Here is a 14,835-nt window from a genome sequence, read left to right as displayed (position 1 = left end):
AAAAAAAATTGATATTCATGTGCATTTTTCACCATTCTTCCGGGGGGAAATTTTTTTTGTCTCTTACTTATGTATTAGGAGATATATCATTAATGCCATGAGGAGGAAAAAGAAACCGGCTATAAGAAATAAGTAGAGTTTTATTTTCCTAAAATCCTCTTCAAAAGAGAAGATGAGGGTGGAGGACGGTTGTCGTCGGCGTTAAACATGGTGGCCGGAAGGTTGAGGAAGAAGGAAAAAAATTTGTGGGTTTAGAGAAGAAAAAATCGGAAGAAGATAAGGGATATGTGGTGAAAATGGGGATGGTAATCCGCTTTTATAGAGGGTTATCCCTAACTGTGCAGTTCATATACAGTTAAAAAAATACAACGCAATAAAATTCTAATATTGACAAATATATATTAGAGCATGCTAGTAAATTGGTAATATAATATATGTAACTATAAATGCAAAAAAGTAGAAGATTAGAGACAATAATATATAATAATGTTCTGAATGCTTGTTCCCTGCATACATACGACATTATTGCACATATAAGACATAATAATGCTATCACTTCACTAGGCCGTCCATATAGGTGGCAATAAAAAAAATTAACCTGTCCATATAGGCGGTTTAAGAGCAGATAAAATAAAATAACGTAAATAAAATGTCCTTGCCCTCCATGAAGGTGGCGTTAAAATTATTTGTTTTCTGCGTTAGTAGTATGGTGACGTTTACTACTAGTTTCTTCCTGTTCATCTCTATCTCTTTTATTACTGGCGGAGGTTGATTTTCAGCTGGTTGTATAGGGGGTTATTATTGGTGTTGGGAACAGGGGTTTGTGGGTTTTTTTGGTATGAGTATTTGTACCGTTGTTACGGTTACTGGGTCGGGGCTGTATTACAGTTCCCCTCGCTGGGTTGGTAGTGAATGGCACATTGTTTCGCTCTATCCAAAAATAAATACCCGAGACAGAGACATTGTGTAAAACAATGTTAATCCCGTTACTTTGTTGGTCCATGTTCGGGTAGTAAAAGGGTTGGGTTGAAAAAAAAATTTAAACTTAAAAAAAAATGGATGTAAAAATTTTAAAGATACCTTAAAAAAAATTTCCGGTAGAACACTCGTGCTGATAACGTGTTGTGAGAAATAGAGAGAGAGAAGTTATGTAAATATATCAGAGAGTATTGTATTGCATTGATGTGTAAACTGATTTCTTACATCGATGTATTTATAAGCAAAGTTTTCTACTGTGCACAATTGTAAAGTTTTCAACACGGAAAAATTACCTGACATGCATTAAATGCACGCAGGAAATATGGACTTCACACATATGTGAACAGTGGACTTCACACATATGTAAACAGTGGAATTGTTCATTCCACTGTTTCTCAACACAAAGATCATTTTTCATGGTTCCATCTAGGTGTTAGGTAGGATAATTTACTGTTCATGGTTTTCCATTTTTTTTTTTCTTTTTGTGACTTTTGCATTAAAAATCAAAATCAATTTTTTTTTTTAATTTTGTAACCGAATATTGATTTTTAATGTTCTAAACTGAAGTATGTTCATATTAATTTTGTTGAATTCTGACGCAGTCGGAAACTATGGAGATTAGCAAGCACTAATCTCGAATTAAGAACAAGCAGATTCACAAGCGATGAATCTGTAGAAACTCCGGAATCCACTAGAAAGAGTATAAACTCTGTGATATTATTAAAAGTCAAAAACTCCCTCCAAACATTGACCTAATAATGTTTAAATACGTTAAGCAAAACCCTAAAACAAAATTAAGGAAATAATTAAATTCGGAAATAATTAAAAAGCTGATTTCGGGCCTTAAACGGTCCCGGATGGCCAAAAACGCCTATACATCACAGCATAGCAGTGAGTTTGACTCGTTGGGCCGTTCCGCTTCCGAAAAGGTATTACAATAGTCAATCGGACTCCGTCGGCCCATTTTCCGCAAAACAGTAAAAGAAGTATGTGGTCTCTTCCTAGGGAATTACTCTTGAAAGGAAGTTTGAGAAAGGGTGGGGAGTTATTATGTTTAGGTTAGGGGATGAATGATAGAAAAATGCCGAAAATAAAATTATTTCGGGACATCTTTTTTTGTGGTATATTATGGAAAAATGATATTTTCTATGTTATGAAATAAATGAAAACACTTCTTTTTTTTTATATGTAATCTGACTTGTGTGGACCCGGTTTACGTTAACAATAGTGTGCACTAGGCAAAACAACGTATCATTACTAAGCAATCCACTATATCATGCATAAACCCACGATATTATACAAAAATCCACTATATCATTCAGGCCCACACTATATCATGCAGAAACTCACTATATTATTCAGACACTCATTATATCATTTAGACACATACACTATATATATCATACATAAACTCACTATATCATTCATACATACACTATATCATACATAAACTCATTATGTCATTCAGACACTATATCATGCAGAAACTCACTATATCATTTAAACACACACTATATCAAGCAAAAACTCACTATATCATTCAAACACTAACTACATCATGCAGAAAGTAAATCATGCCATATGTTAGAACACGTGTCATGATATATACTATACAACTTAGATCTTTCTATATGCTAAAACATTTTAATCAATTCCTCCATCATTATATTGCACAACACTTGGATATCTTAGTTTCTTCTTGCTCTTGTTCTTGTTCTTGTTCCTCTTCTACAAATCGGTTCACACCAATCAAGCAAAGCCAATTCCATCTTATGAGCTAACCAAATAAACCAATAGGGCTTTCCAACTGAGAGCATATGGTATCCCCAAGCCACCCCTACTATCATACCACTACCAAAGCCCATTATTATGGTTTCCCACATGGATAATGCATTTCCATCATTGTCAGAAGCATCTCTATCATCTTTGGTGTTGTCTGTAGATGGTGAGCGATTAGGTCTACACTCGGCCAATGGTTGTCCACACAATCCAAGATTCTCCATGTACGAATCAGCTAAGAACGTATCAAAGTTGTTACCATGAGGTATAGACCCCTCCAATAGGTTTTTAGAAACATTGAAAATTTCAAGAAATGTTATACTAACCAATTCTTGAGGGATACGACCAGTGAGTCTATTTGAGGAAAGGTCCAAAAAGTCGAGCAAGGACAACTTTCCGATGGATGGAGGGATGTGCCCAGTGAGATGGTTATGTGAGAAGTTAAGGCCCCGGAGCGCGAGCAATTGTCCTATAGAATCAGGAATCTCTCCTTTGAAATTGTTGTTGGACACATCAAAAATCACCATAGAGGTAATGATTTTAGTATATTTTTGTTTTAATCGGTTGAATGTCAATACACTGGAATACAAGTAGTCTAACTCATAAAGTCGTAAGTCATGGTAATGTACAAAGCCATTTCCCATGTATTGTGGGTTTCCAAGCCTAGAAGAGTCATTCATATCCATCATGGCAGCAAAATTTTTTATGTAACTTATTGGCAGTTCCCCGCAAAACTTATTGTTAGAGAGGTCGAAAATTTGTATCTTCGGAAATGGATGCTTAACCTTTGATGAGCTAGTTAGAAGAAGACCGTGAAAGCTATTGTAACTCAAGCTAAGAACTTGCAGTTGCGGAAGGCTTTCTAGCCATGAGGGAAATTTATCTTTGAGCATGTTGTTCTCGAGATTTAAAAAGCTTAAGTTTTGACATTGGGACAAAGACTTAGGCACAACCCCTTCTAATTGATTGTAACTCAAATCTAGATACTTCAAAGAATCACACTTTGTGAAATTTGTAGGTATTGTACCAGTGAGCATATTTGCTTGGAGATTCAACGCAATGAGCTGAGTGCTAGTATCTCCAAGACAGTCAGGAATTTCACCGGTCAAAAAATTGTTGGATATATCAAGGATTGCGATTTCTGTCGAACTGCAAATGGATGCTTTTATGGTGCCATTTAATCTGTTTCCTGAGACAAAAGAAAAAAATTCTTCAAGTATGAGATGGCCTAGTGGAACCGAAAGAGGGAGTAGACTAGATATTGACAATCAAATCATCGATCTTTGATGAATTCCTTGTTAGTTTAAGTATTATACAACCTCAGTATTTTACATGCAACATATTTTTTTGGAAAAATTATTTTCAATAAGTCAATTTTTGCACGATTTTCTCATTTTAAGTCTATCTTTCGATTATCTTTGATCGAGTTAGGCTTGTATGTCTATTTTCTTCTATTGAGTTTTGACTTGTTTGTAACTTGTTCAATAGGTTACTTATGATACGTGTTACAGTGTCCTACCCTCGTCTGTTTTAGAAGAAGGTAAATTGTAACATGTATCATAAGTAACCTACTAAACTAGTTATAAACAGGTTAAAACTTAATAGAAGAAAACGGACATACAAGCCTAACTTAATCAAGGATAATAAAAAAGGTAGACTCAAAATGGGAAAAACATGCAAAGGTTGACTTATAAAAATAATTTTTCTTGTGTTTTTTTGCAAAAATTACCTAGTAAAACACAAGTTTGGTAGGGAAGAACCTAATAAATTTTTTTTTTTCTAAAAACACGTATTAAAATTTGGTGTTTTCACCGAAAATTCATAAAATGGTTATTATTAACAACCGGAACTATTTTAATAGGTCTTTTCAGACAACAAAAATTTATAACTTCCTTTTTTTAAAAAAACTTGTGTTTTATAGGTATTATCTCTATCGGCAAATTCTTATAAAAAAAGTTCTATTTTGTTTATTATTTAAGCATATAAGGAATGTTTTCAATATTCAATTAGCTTGTATGTACCTGCAAGTTTCTTGCTCCCTAGACTCCCAGTAAGGCGGTTATACGACAAGTCTATCACTTGCAACTTTCCATTAATCCCCAAATTTTTCGGGATATTTCCAGTGAAGTTATTCTCCCGCAGCTGAAGAATTCCCAACTCCGGCAAATCTCCAATAAACTCTGGTATAACCCCTTGTAACTTGTTCTGAAAAAGATTCAAAAAGTTCAACTTCTTGAGAAGAGAAAAAGAGCGTGGGATTTCACCAGATAACGTATTGTTTGACAAATCCATAGATATCAAGGTCTTCAAAGAACCTAATTCGGAGGGAATATCCCCTGAAAAATAATTGGACCAAAGAAACAAAGAATCAAGCTTCTCAAGTTTCCCCAACTCTGGTGGAATTTCACCCACAAGATTGTTCTGATCCACGTAAAAATTTTTAAGATTTTTCAATTGACCATACCCTGAAGGAAGCTTGCCATAAAAGTAGTTGCTACCAAGGTCAAGGTGCCGAAGCTCCGACATATTAATGACGGATAAAGGGAGAAAGCCAGTGAGGTAGTTGTTGTAAACGTCGAGGATAGTTAACCTTTTAACCGATGATAGAGAAGGGAAGGTGCCATTGAAGATGTTATCAGAAAGGTTGAGATATCGGAGGTTTGATAGAAGTGAAAGAGAAGGTGGGATTGAGCCAGAGAAATAGTTGTCTGCAACTGAGAGTTTTTGTAGGTTGGTGAGTAAGCTTATATTAGAAAGAGAGAGAATTCCAGTGAGGTTTAAGCTGGAGATGTCGAGAGAAATGACTGTACTAGTACTAGTGGGAGAATGAGAGCAAGTAACGAAGGGCCAAGTGCAGTGGTTAGTTGTGGTGTTCCATGAAGAAAGAGTGTTCTGTGGATCGTCTGTAATGGAGGATTTTATGCTCAGTAAGACTTTTTGTTCATCTTGTAATGGTTTGCTATCTATCAAGTTGATGTGAAGGAGGTAAAGGAGCAGGAAACCAAGGAGGATTCTCATTTTTCTTTTGTTTTAGTTGGGTCATCTAGTCATGTCGTGGGTTATTTAAAGGTGGATGATCACCACAATGGAGATAATGCTAAATTGCTATTTGCTACAGTAATACTCCAATAAGTTCTTTAGTCAACAAAGTGTCAAGTAATTATTTTTGTTATTCCCACTTTTATTTTTGATTGTCATTTATTTCTTTCAGTTTTTATTAGTTTACCTACAGTTTTTTTTTACCAATTTGGCCAATGAACCTGTGACCTATCGTTTACAACACCTCAATCTTAACCATTAAGCCAAGACATCATTGGTAGTCAATTAGCCTTGTTTTAGTTTCTCCTATTCATATTTATGTTGTTGGAATGGTCCTACCAATTTTACATTATGATCTTGCAATTTTACATTATGATCTTGCTCTGGAAAAAGTATCTATATCATTATCTTTACAATAAAGTAATAATTATTTTCCCTTCTATATCCCACATACTTATTTCTCTTAAAACTCTGTGTTTAAAGAAGTAGGTAAAGAAGTGAGTATTGGTTTATCCATTTTTTTTAAAAAAAGTCTCACCAATTTTACATGATTATCTTTACCTTCTCAATCTATTTCTCTTGACTAACAATATTAACTTTAATACAATATACAATAAATTTATACTTTCTTCTCCCTTCTGTAATACACATGTCTATTTCTTCTGATATTCTATGTCCAAAGAAGTAAATATAAGCTAATAAAAATAAGAGAGGGTAATTAATTTTTATGGAAGTATGGTTAAGAAATGAAATGAAAGGAAAATCCTTTCACATTATACGAGTAACTTTTCACATTGTATTTGTATGTGTAACTAATTGTCTAATTGTAAAGGGATTATTGCCTTATTGGTCTCCGAATATCAACAAATGTTCATAGTCCATGAGTAGTGGTGGCAGGTGGATATGGAATTCTAGGAGAGATAATTTTGTTGGTCAAAATTTGTAATTGTGGATTTTATGCTGAACTTGTACTCCTATTATAGAATTTATGTCAAAATTTGTAAATTGTAATTGTGGACAATTATGAAATTCTAGTAAGACTTTGTCCTCACTCCGGTAATGTTCTACGTACCACATGTAACTTTTTGAAGTTTGGAAGTAGGGCCACAACGGGAAAAATGGATATTTAATTCACACCTATGTTTAATTTAGAAAATTACTTGATATACCTGTTGTAGCCTAAAAATCAACGACTATAAAATATGACACGTGGTTCCATCACAGCCCTACAAGTAGCACTATCCTATTCTGATCAAATACATGGGTCATAGTATGGACTAAAGTACACTTTTCTAAGAAAAAGATGTACTAAAACGCTTCTTCTGGCCCAAAATTGTACTTAGGCCCAGTAGAGGTAAAACACATTTCTGTGTAAAAGGGGTGAGGTGTCCTCTCCAATCAGCACTTGCCACGTGTCCCAACATTATTGCTTAGCCAATCAGATGCTCCCAAATTAGGGTGGCATCAAGGTACATCAGTCATTTCAGACACTATAAATAGTCCTTGAAATCAGGAGAAAGGTACGTTTTTCGGAGCATAGTACTGTTATTCATCCATAAATTCTCTCTCTCTCTAAAACTGAACTGAACTTAACTGAACTAAACTGAAATAAAATGAAATGAAAATAAGTTGGGGAGAACATGCCCTTATTACTATCGCTGAATAAGATGGCTATAGCTCCGATATATGTGTAGAAGACTAGGGTTTTAACTTTTAAGAGACGAAATAGAGAAAATAAAGGAGCGGAGCTTGTTATGTGAATACTATCTTTTTCTGCACGCTATGTGTGCGGTGATATTTTAGGAATAACTATTATGCGGTATTAAAAGAAATGAAAAATAAAATTATGAAAGTATGTATCTATGTTCACCTTCATTCGCTGAGTAAGAAGTATTTAAATACTTACAAATAGTATCTAAAATTTTAAAATAACTATAAGTGACAAAATTGCATATGCAAGTAATGAAAAAACTGAATTTTTTTTGGAATTTGTATTTGTGATTAATTTTGTATATGAGTTGTCTTTGTAATGAGAATGTCTTTTTTTTTTTCATTGTTTGTGGTATTAATTTTTGGTAAGTTCTTGATTACGAATTTTATTTTAGTTGATTGGATCTAAATTTAATTTGATTGAATCTTTTTTATTGGCAAATTTATGTGATTGACAATTATATGAGTTGATTGAATTTAATAGAGATGTGGTTGATTTTTTTTGGTAAGTTTATGTGTATAATGATTTAATGTTGTGAAGGGGTGGATATATAAATTCAAAAGGGGACACCATGCATTACTCCCCCTTGACTTATATAATAGAGATATTACTTTTATTTAGTGTATGTGATCATATTAGAGCACCATTATTGATGATCTTAAACAAAGATCACCCCACTCTCTTTCTAACTTTCTCTCTCTAAAAAATAACATCTCACAATCTTTTCCCACATATCCTCTTAACCATGAACAAAAAAAAATCATCCTGACTAACTTTTCCTCTTTCTCTCTTACTTTTTGACCCATCCAACTACTTCTCTCTCTCTTTTTTTTTTTTTTTTGAAATGTAATAATGAAAGATAATTCATATAAAATAAGCAAAATGAGAGAAAATCAGTAAATAGTTGGAAATTTTTTTTATCCAAAATATAGCAAAATGGGTCTCTATTTATAGAGCTCGTTAAAATAGAGCTATTGGTATTTTTTTTTTCACTTTGTATTTTCTAGAATAAAACCGTTGCAAATTTTATAACAATTACTATATTTTAAAATCCAGTCAAAATGTGACATTTGGCATATCTCATCCTACAATCTTATTCATTATTTCACTCACCCCGTGTATTTTTTTCCCTCAATAAGTCACGACAAGTTCGAGTGGGCAGATATATGGGGGGCAACCTTACCTCAGAATATCAAGCATTTCGCTTGGAGGGCGGTTAATGAAGGGCTAGCAGTGAGCGTGCAATATTGGTGAAGAGGGGAGTGGAGGTGGAGAAGTGTTGTCACATGTGTGGCGAGCGAGAGGAATCAGTGTTACAAGCCCTTGTAACGTGCGCGGAAGTAAAACGTATATGGTATTTATCACCTCTTCGGCTGGAATTTGTAGGGGATGAATCAAGCTCGTTCATGGCATGGTGTAACTCTCTTCGAACAAAGATGCGTGATATGGATTGGTGGACCATTTTCTGGAGCTTGTGCTGGGGCATATGGTTAAGAAGGAATGCGTGGGTGTTCGACCAAAGGAAAAAGGGGGTTGAGAATGTGATCCATAAAGCTCTGGAGATTATTGGGGAGTGTGAGTTTGCGGCTGAGGAGAAGCTGTCGAGAGCGAAGCCTCCAGTCAACAAGGTATGGAAACCTCCATTGGTAGGTGTGTATAAAGTGAACACGGATGCAGCCATGTTCAAGGAGGCTGGTATGGGCTTTGTCTGAGTTGTGAGTGATAGTATGGAGGAGGTTGTAGCTGCCACGTGCATGCGAGTGGAGGGAGAGATGGAAGTGATTATGGCGGAGGCTCTAGCAGTGAGACATGGGTTGATGAAAGCAATGAAAGTGGGGTTTACTAGCTTGGTGATCGAAATGGACAACCTTTCGGTTTATTCCAAGCTGATGAAAAGAAGGCAGGAGACTTCGACTCTTGGGAGTATATTACATGATATCCATGTCTTAGCTAGCCAATATCTTTGTGTTTCTTTTTCTTTTGTTAAGCGAGAAGGAAATGGGGTGGCCCATGTTTTAGCCAAATTGAGTTGTAACTTTGAAGGCCTACGGGTATGGCTGGAGGAGTATCCTCCTGAGGCCCAAGCTGCTGTAATGGCAGATTTTTCTGCTAGTTCTGATTAATAATATGGGCTCTATTTTCTCGTCAAAAAAAAATCACCATCAAGAGCATTTTTTTAAGATCATCCACTTGATCTTTGTTTTCAATCACCACTAAAGGTGCTCTTACTTATCAATCGGTGGAAAAAAATCAATCCTTCCTTTATTAAAAAAATTACTTAGCTTGTCCATAGAACCAGACAAGTTTGCTTCTTGAATTAATTCTTCTGTAAGTACGCTATTGGCATCAGATACTAGTTGTCGATCCGAGCTTAACTCGACATATATTATATGTTAACTTACTAATTAAATTTGTATATTTTAATACTAAATTACTTTATAGAATATAATTCAAAAAATATATATAGGATTTAAAAAAAAAAAGCTTGTTTGTAATAGAATTTCCTCGAAATATCTCACGAAAATTTAGGCGGGAAAGTTTTAATTGAAAGCATGACACATGTCACTTTTGGTTTTTGTTTTAGTACGTATAATGTAATTTTTGTTCCCAAAATATTTCACGAAAAGATTTAATTGGCAGACACGTGTCACTTCTGAATTTTGTTTTGGTACAATGTTGATAGATAAATTATTAAGACAGCAAGTATGCGAGATTTGTTACCACATGAAGTTAGGGGTGAAAGTTATTCGAATAAAAACTGAAACCCAATCTAATCTAAATTAGTAATTCAGGTCGCAATCGAGCTGTGTTTGGATTGGATTCGGATTGAGATATTTAAAAAAATGAATCTTTAGATCGGATTGGATTGAGGGTAATTGGATTTGAAAATCCAATATAACCGAATAGTAATATTATGCCTTGTACTATGACTTGTATAGTTGTATTGTGTGAATTCTGGGCTTAAGTACTTAACTGTTTTTTTTAAAATAAATGCCTAATGCTTAAGTATTGTTGTATTCTTTGTTGTTGAACTGAACCTATTGTGTATTGTTGAACTAAACCCCATGTATCCTGTTACGTTATGCTGTAATGAATTATGGCTTATGAGTTTGTTATTAGTTTATTATTGGACAATGGGGTTTGTAATGAATTATGAATTTCTAAATTGTAAATCTATTGGGTTGTTGTTGTCGGCTTTTCACGCCTAATTTATTTCAAAAAAAATAAAGTTTCAAAAAACCGAATTTTCGAATCGGATCCAATTTAAAGTTTGAAAATTCTGATTCAGTTGGATCGGATTCAAACTCTAATTGTTTAGATTTAGATTGAAATTTTTAAATCCATATTTTGTTCGGATCGAATTTTTTAATGTTTTTTTTTATAAAGGTAAGGAGAAGGTGCCCTAACCGGACCGGAACCTCGCACAGGTCAACCCAGCTCGGGTTTGCAGGCAAGGCCCATTGGAAGTAGGGGGAATGGTAAGGGGGAATCCCCATTCCTAAAGTGTCGATCTAGTGGGATTTGATCTCACAACCTCAAGGTTGTGAGATACAAACCAAACCACTAGACCAAGTAGTACTTGATTTTGTTCGGATCGAATTGGCTTAGGCTCAAGTGTAATCAGTACACCGAACTTTCACCCCTACATGAAGTATTACAAAACTCTACTTTCCATATGTAAAAATCTTAATTCGATCATATTAGGCATAAAATATGTAACTTGATTTTGTTTGATATATATTTCCTAAAGAAGGTAGGAAGGATATCCAAACTTTCCAAATGCATGTAACACAAATAACAACTTGAAATGCCTTTTCTTGATTGCATTCTCATATCATTTTTTTTTACAAGAATTTCCTCCAACAAGTTCAGATGTCATCTATATAAGAGGCAGCTAATAGCATCAAATGAATCATCAACAAGAACAAGAATAAAGAACTATACGTTTAATCATTGATAGTCGAAGTATGGCCACATACATGTCTTGTTCTAATAGTAGTATTAAGTTGATGCTACTTCTCCTTGTGTCCATGATGATCATAGAAGTTTCTATGGTAAGTTTGAACATCTTACTCATCAATTTTGCTGATTCGTAAATTTTTTGTTTGCTAGTAATTTCTTATGCTTAAAATAGTTGTTGACTCTCCTAGATTTAATTGGATAAGCAACGAAAATAAATCATTAAAATATCTTTAATTTGATTGTTTATAGACAAAATGGGTCTCAACACCCTGAATTATAACTATGGTGCACCCAACACCACTAACTACGAGTTACAACTAGTAGCCTAAACAACACCAATTATGCGGTGGGGTGCATTCCGTACCATAAATGAGGACGGAAGCCTAAAATGTTGTCAAAGACGGTGGATTATGATGGTACAAACTGCATTTCACCTCCGTAATTGGTGCTATTTAGCCTATTAGTCATAGTTGGTGGTGTTGGGTGCATGAGTTAGTTCATGGTGTTGAGGCCAATTCTGCCCTTTTTTATATAGATTTCAAATATATCAAAGTTATGATCGCGTACATCATTATAATGTTTAATACTCCTAAAGATCATATTTCATTACATTTCATCATATATTTATAAGCATTGGGTGATCGAAGCTGTGTAATGAGATATGGTTATCTTTTTTCATAGGTATTGATCCATCTTAATTAATGTTGACTTTTCCTTATTTCTTTTATTCATCTTATATTATTAGGCTGGTGGTGAAGGTTCGTTGACAAAAGATGGTATGTGCTATCATTTCCCAAAAGTTAATGCTTTTTTTTCTTGTTAGGGTCTGGTATCCCCAACTTATTTTTAGTTTAGTTCAGTTGCAATCTGTTCAGTTTAGTTCAGTTCCAATCAGTTCAGTTCAATTTAATTTAATTCAGTTCAGTTCAGTTTCAATCAGTTTAGTTTAGTTGAGTTGTTTTATGTCGAATAGATTAGGCCCTTACACAACACCTCATAGAAATAATAACTAGTATTTTCATCTGGACGATGCCACGAGTCAGTTACAATTATCAAATATATTATCATTCATAAATTTTATAATTGTTTTTATTAGCTTTACGTAATTTTCTATCTAGTGCAAAATTGAAAAATGAAAGCTATGACATGATAAGTTGTTTAAAAATAAACTTCTAAGGAATTAGGGATAGGAATAGCAATTTTAATAGATTTGGGATAAGATAAGGTTTTTACCTTGATAGAAGTGTTCGAGATTAAAAGGCTTGTCAATATCTTTATAGTCACATATAATTATAAGAGTTTATTATGTTTTACTTTGAAACATTAAACATTAAAAATGTAGTGGATTGATGGTTAAACTCTCAGATTTCATTTCAAATGTCATGTGTGCGATTCCTGATAGCTACACATTGTTAATATTTTCAAATGAGATCATAAACATGTGTATTAGAAGGTTGAGTATATTGTCAAGTGTCACATACATATAAGAGAGTGTCATGTGACACCATTTCTTTAATGCAAATGTCTTTTAGTATATTTATATATAGATAACCTTTTACATCCTACTAGAATTATTGGAGATTCTTTCTTGAAAATACTTTTTTGTTTATTAGTTGAAACTTCTACAATAACATGTCTTCTTTTATGTTAGTGTCTTACAATTACAATTGATATTATTATACATTTGAATATATGGTATACTTAAAATTATTTTTTGCTAATCGCTCATTTAGAGAGAATGTTGCAGATGAGCAATAAGCGAAAAAAATCTTATGAGAATGATATATGTTTTGACTTGCAATGAACTAGGTTCGATAATGTAATACCCATTCTCAAGATTGATAAAGTCATGAAAGTAACATATCTTAGAAGTGAAACACAAGGGAACAAAAGACCGGCTAGGTTGCTAAATGACACCCTATAATTTTCTAATAACGTCTTAAATACATATAAGATATTGTATTTTTATACTTTTTATTTATTTTCTCACTTTTTTCTCTTCCCTCAGGCCTCACTTTTCCTTCTTCTTCTACACCACCACAACCTTCAAACCCCATCACCACCACCATTTTCACTCCTATCACCACCAGTCCACCACCATCAATGGATGCCCATCACCACCACCACCATCTTCTTTGTTACTTCTTCCCATCACCGCCACCATCTTCACTCCCATCACCCGCCTTCTTCTCTCCCCCCTCCCTTCTTCTCTCCTCTGTTTTTTTATTTTTTTTAAAAAAAAAAGGCGTCCACCATGAACGCCACACCACCGGTGGAGGCATCCACGACAAGCGCTCCACCACAGGGTGAGGCGCCGACCATGGTCGCCTCCATTTGTGGTAGGGCGTCCATGGTGGACGCCTCTCCAATTTTTTTTAAAAAAAATCAAAAAAAAGAGGCGCTCATGACAGGTGCTCCACCACAGGATGGTGGGGCACTACACTACATAATATATGCAACAAATTTGGCTTACAGTGACTAACACAAATTATGTGGTGATTTACTCTTTTTTCATCCCTTTTCTCATGACGACACTTATGATTCGCAACTTAAATTAGTTATAAACAACTTCGACTAATTGTACTCTACTCAATGAACAATTAGCCACGCAAGTTTTCTTTTCACCTCATCGTTATAAAACAGCTGTAAGGGTCACAATATTTACTTAAATTTGTGATTGCCTGAGTTGGCCGTGCTACCAATTTAAACAGTCACTAATACCCTTTTTTCTTGTTATGCAATATGAACCTTAAAAATCTGCAGAATGTCCAGCAGCATGTGATTTCAGGTGCTCAGCGACTCATCATAGGAAGCCGTGTCTGCAATACTGTAATGAGTGTTGTGCAAAATGTTTGTGCGTACCATCAGGCACTTATGGGCATAAAGAGGAATGTCAATGCTATAATAACTGGAAAACAAAGGAAGGAAAGCCTAAATGTCCTTGATTTATATTTTTCTGTTACATTTTTTGTAATCTGCTTAGTATTGTTAGTGTTCAATGTTCGGCAAAAAGAGTTATCATGACCAATATTGTTATGCAATGACCTATGAGTAATAAATAGACAGTGAGAATTCGGCATCAATAGTTTCTTTTTGTCCCTCCTTCCCTCTCTCACCCTTGTAGTGTCTATCTAGTTTTTTTTTTTTTGAATAGTAAAATTAATTCATTAATAAAAAGTCATACGACATCTACATAAGCAATCGAATCAAACAAATACATAAGTTGAATCAAACAAAACTTTCCTTCATAAAAACTACGATCGTCAAACAAATCTTGCAATGTAGAACATCTCCCGCTTATATCGCTGGAAAATACAGCCTTGTTGGAGAGACAATCTAACGATCCCTTGTAGTCGTAAGGATGA

General features: G+C 34.4%; 3 protein-coding genes and 1 long non-coding RNA gene across 4 annotated transcripts; 3 read left to right on the top strand and 1 right to left on the bottom strand.

Annotated features, from left to right (window-relative positions):
• Nucleotides 1-2,376: 2,376 nt before the first annotated feature.
• On the bottom strand, nt 2,377-5,830 carry LOC104899519 (receptor-like protein 43). Its single transcript, XM_010686721.4, has 2 exons — nt 4,779-5,830; nt 2,377-3,946 (listed from the first exon to the last, which is right to left on the bottom strand). The coding sequence occupies exons 1-2, from the start codon at nt 5,773-5,775 to the stop codon at nt 2,667-2,669; spliced, it is 2,277 nt and encodes a 758-aa protein (XP_010685023.2). The 5' UTR covers nt 5,776-5,830; the 3' UTR covers nt 2,377-2,666.
• LOC125499551 (uncharacterized) lies at nt 3,150-5,090 on the top strand. Its single transcript, XR_007276450.2, has 2 exons — nt 3,150-3,288; nt 3,776-5,090. It is a non-coding gene; the product is annotated as an uncharacterized LOC125499551 (long non-coding RNA).
• A 3,404-nt stretch (nt 5,831-9,234) lies between the features above and the next one.
• LOC104899564 (uncharacterized) lies at nt 9,235-9,630 on the top strand. Its single transcript, XM_010686781.3, has one exon. The coding sequence runs from the start codon at nt 9,235-9,237 to the stop codon at nt 9,628-9,630; it is 396 nt and encodes a 131-aa protein (XP_010685083.3).
• A 1,845-nt stretch (nt 9,631-11,475) lies between these two features.
• On the top strand, nt 11,476-14,459 carry LOC104899517 (gibberellin-regulated protein 12-like). The gene is made up of 3 exons (XM_010686720.3): nt 11,476-11,562; nt 12,216-12,246; nt 14,234-14,459. The coding sequence occupies exons 1-3, from the start codon at nt 11,476-11,478 to the stop codon at nt 14,413-14,415; spliced, it is 300 nt and encodes a 99-aa protein (XP_010685022.1). The 3' UTR covers nt 14,416-14,459.
• Nucleotides 14,460-14,835: the final 376 nt, after the last annotated feature.

Source organism: Beta vulgaris, chromosome 7 (genome assembly GCF_026745355.1).
Source record: "Beta vulgaris subsp. vulgaris cultivar EL10 chromosome 7, EL10.2, whole genome shotgun sequence".
Lineage (NCBI taxonomy): Eukaryota > Viridiplantae > Streptophyta > Magnoliopsida > Caryophyllales > Amaranthaceae > Beta > Beta vulgaris.
The sequence above is the reverse complement of the archived record's forward strand: the minus strand, read 5'-3'. Positions and strand labels throughout refer to the sequence as shown.

What these genes read in the sequence shown, in the direction of transcription:
- LOC104899519 (XM_010686721.4), bottom strand. Translation starts at nt 5,775, where the DNA reads ATGAGAATCCTCCTTGGTTTCCTGCTCCTTTACCTCCTTCACATCAAC. An exon ending in AGGGAGCAAGAAACTTGCAG is followed by an intron (nt 3,947 to 4,778) that starts GTACATACAAGC and finishes CTTTTGTCTCAG; the next exon opens with GAAACAGATTAAATGGCACC.
- LOC104899564 (XM_010686781.3), top strand. Translation starts at nt 9,235, where the DNA reads ATGGAGGAGGTTGTAGCTGCCACGTGCATGCGAGTGGAGGGAGAGATG.
- LOC104899517 (XM_010686720.3), top strand. Translation starts at nt 11,476, where the DNA reads ATGGCCACATACATGTCTTGTTCTAATAGTAGTATTAAGTTGATGCTA. An exon ending in TGATCATAGAAGTTTCTATG is followed by an intron (nt 11,563 to 12,215) that starts GTAAGTTTGAAC and finishes TTATATTATTAG; the next exon opens with GCTGGTGGTGAAGGTTCGTT. An exon ending in AGGTTCGTTGACAAAAGATG is followed by an intron (nt 12,247 to 14,233) that starts GTATGTGCTATC and finishes AAAAATCTGCAG; the next exon opens with AATGTCCAGCAGCATGTGAT.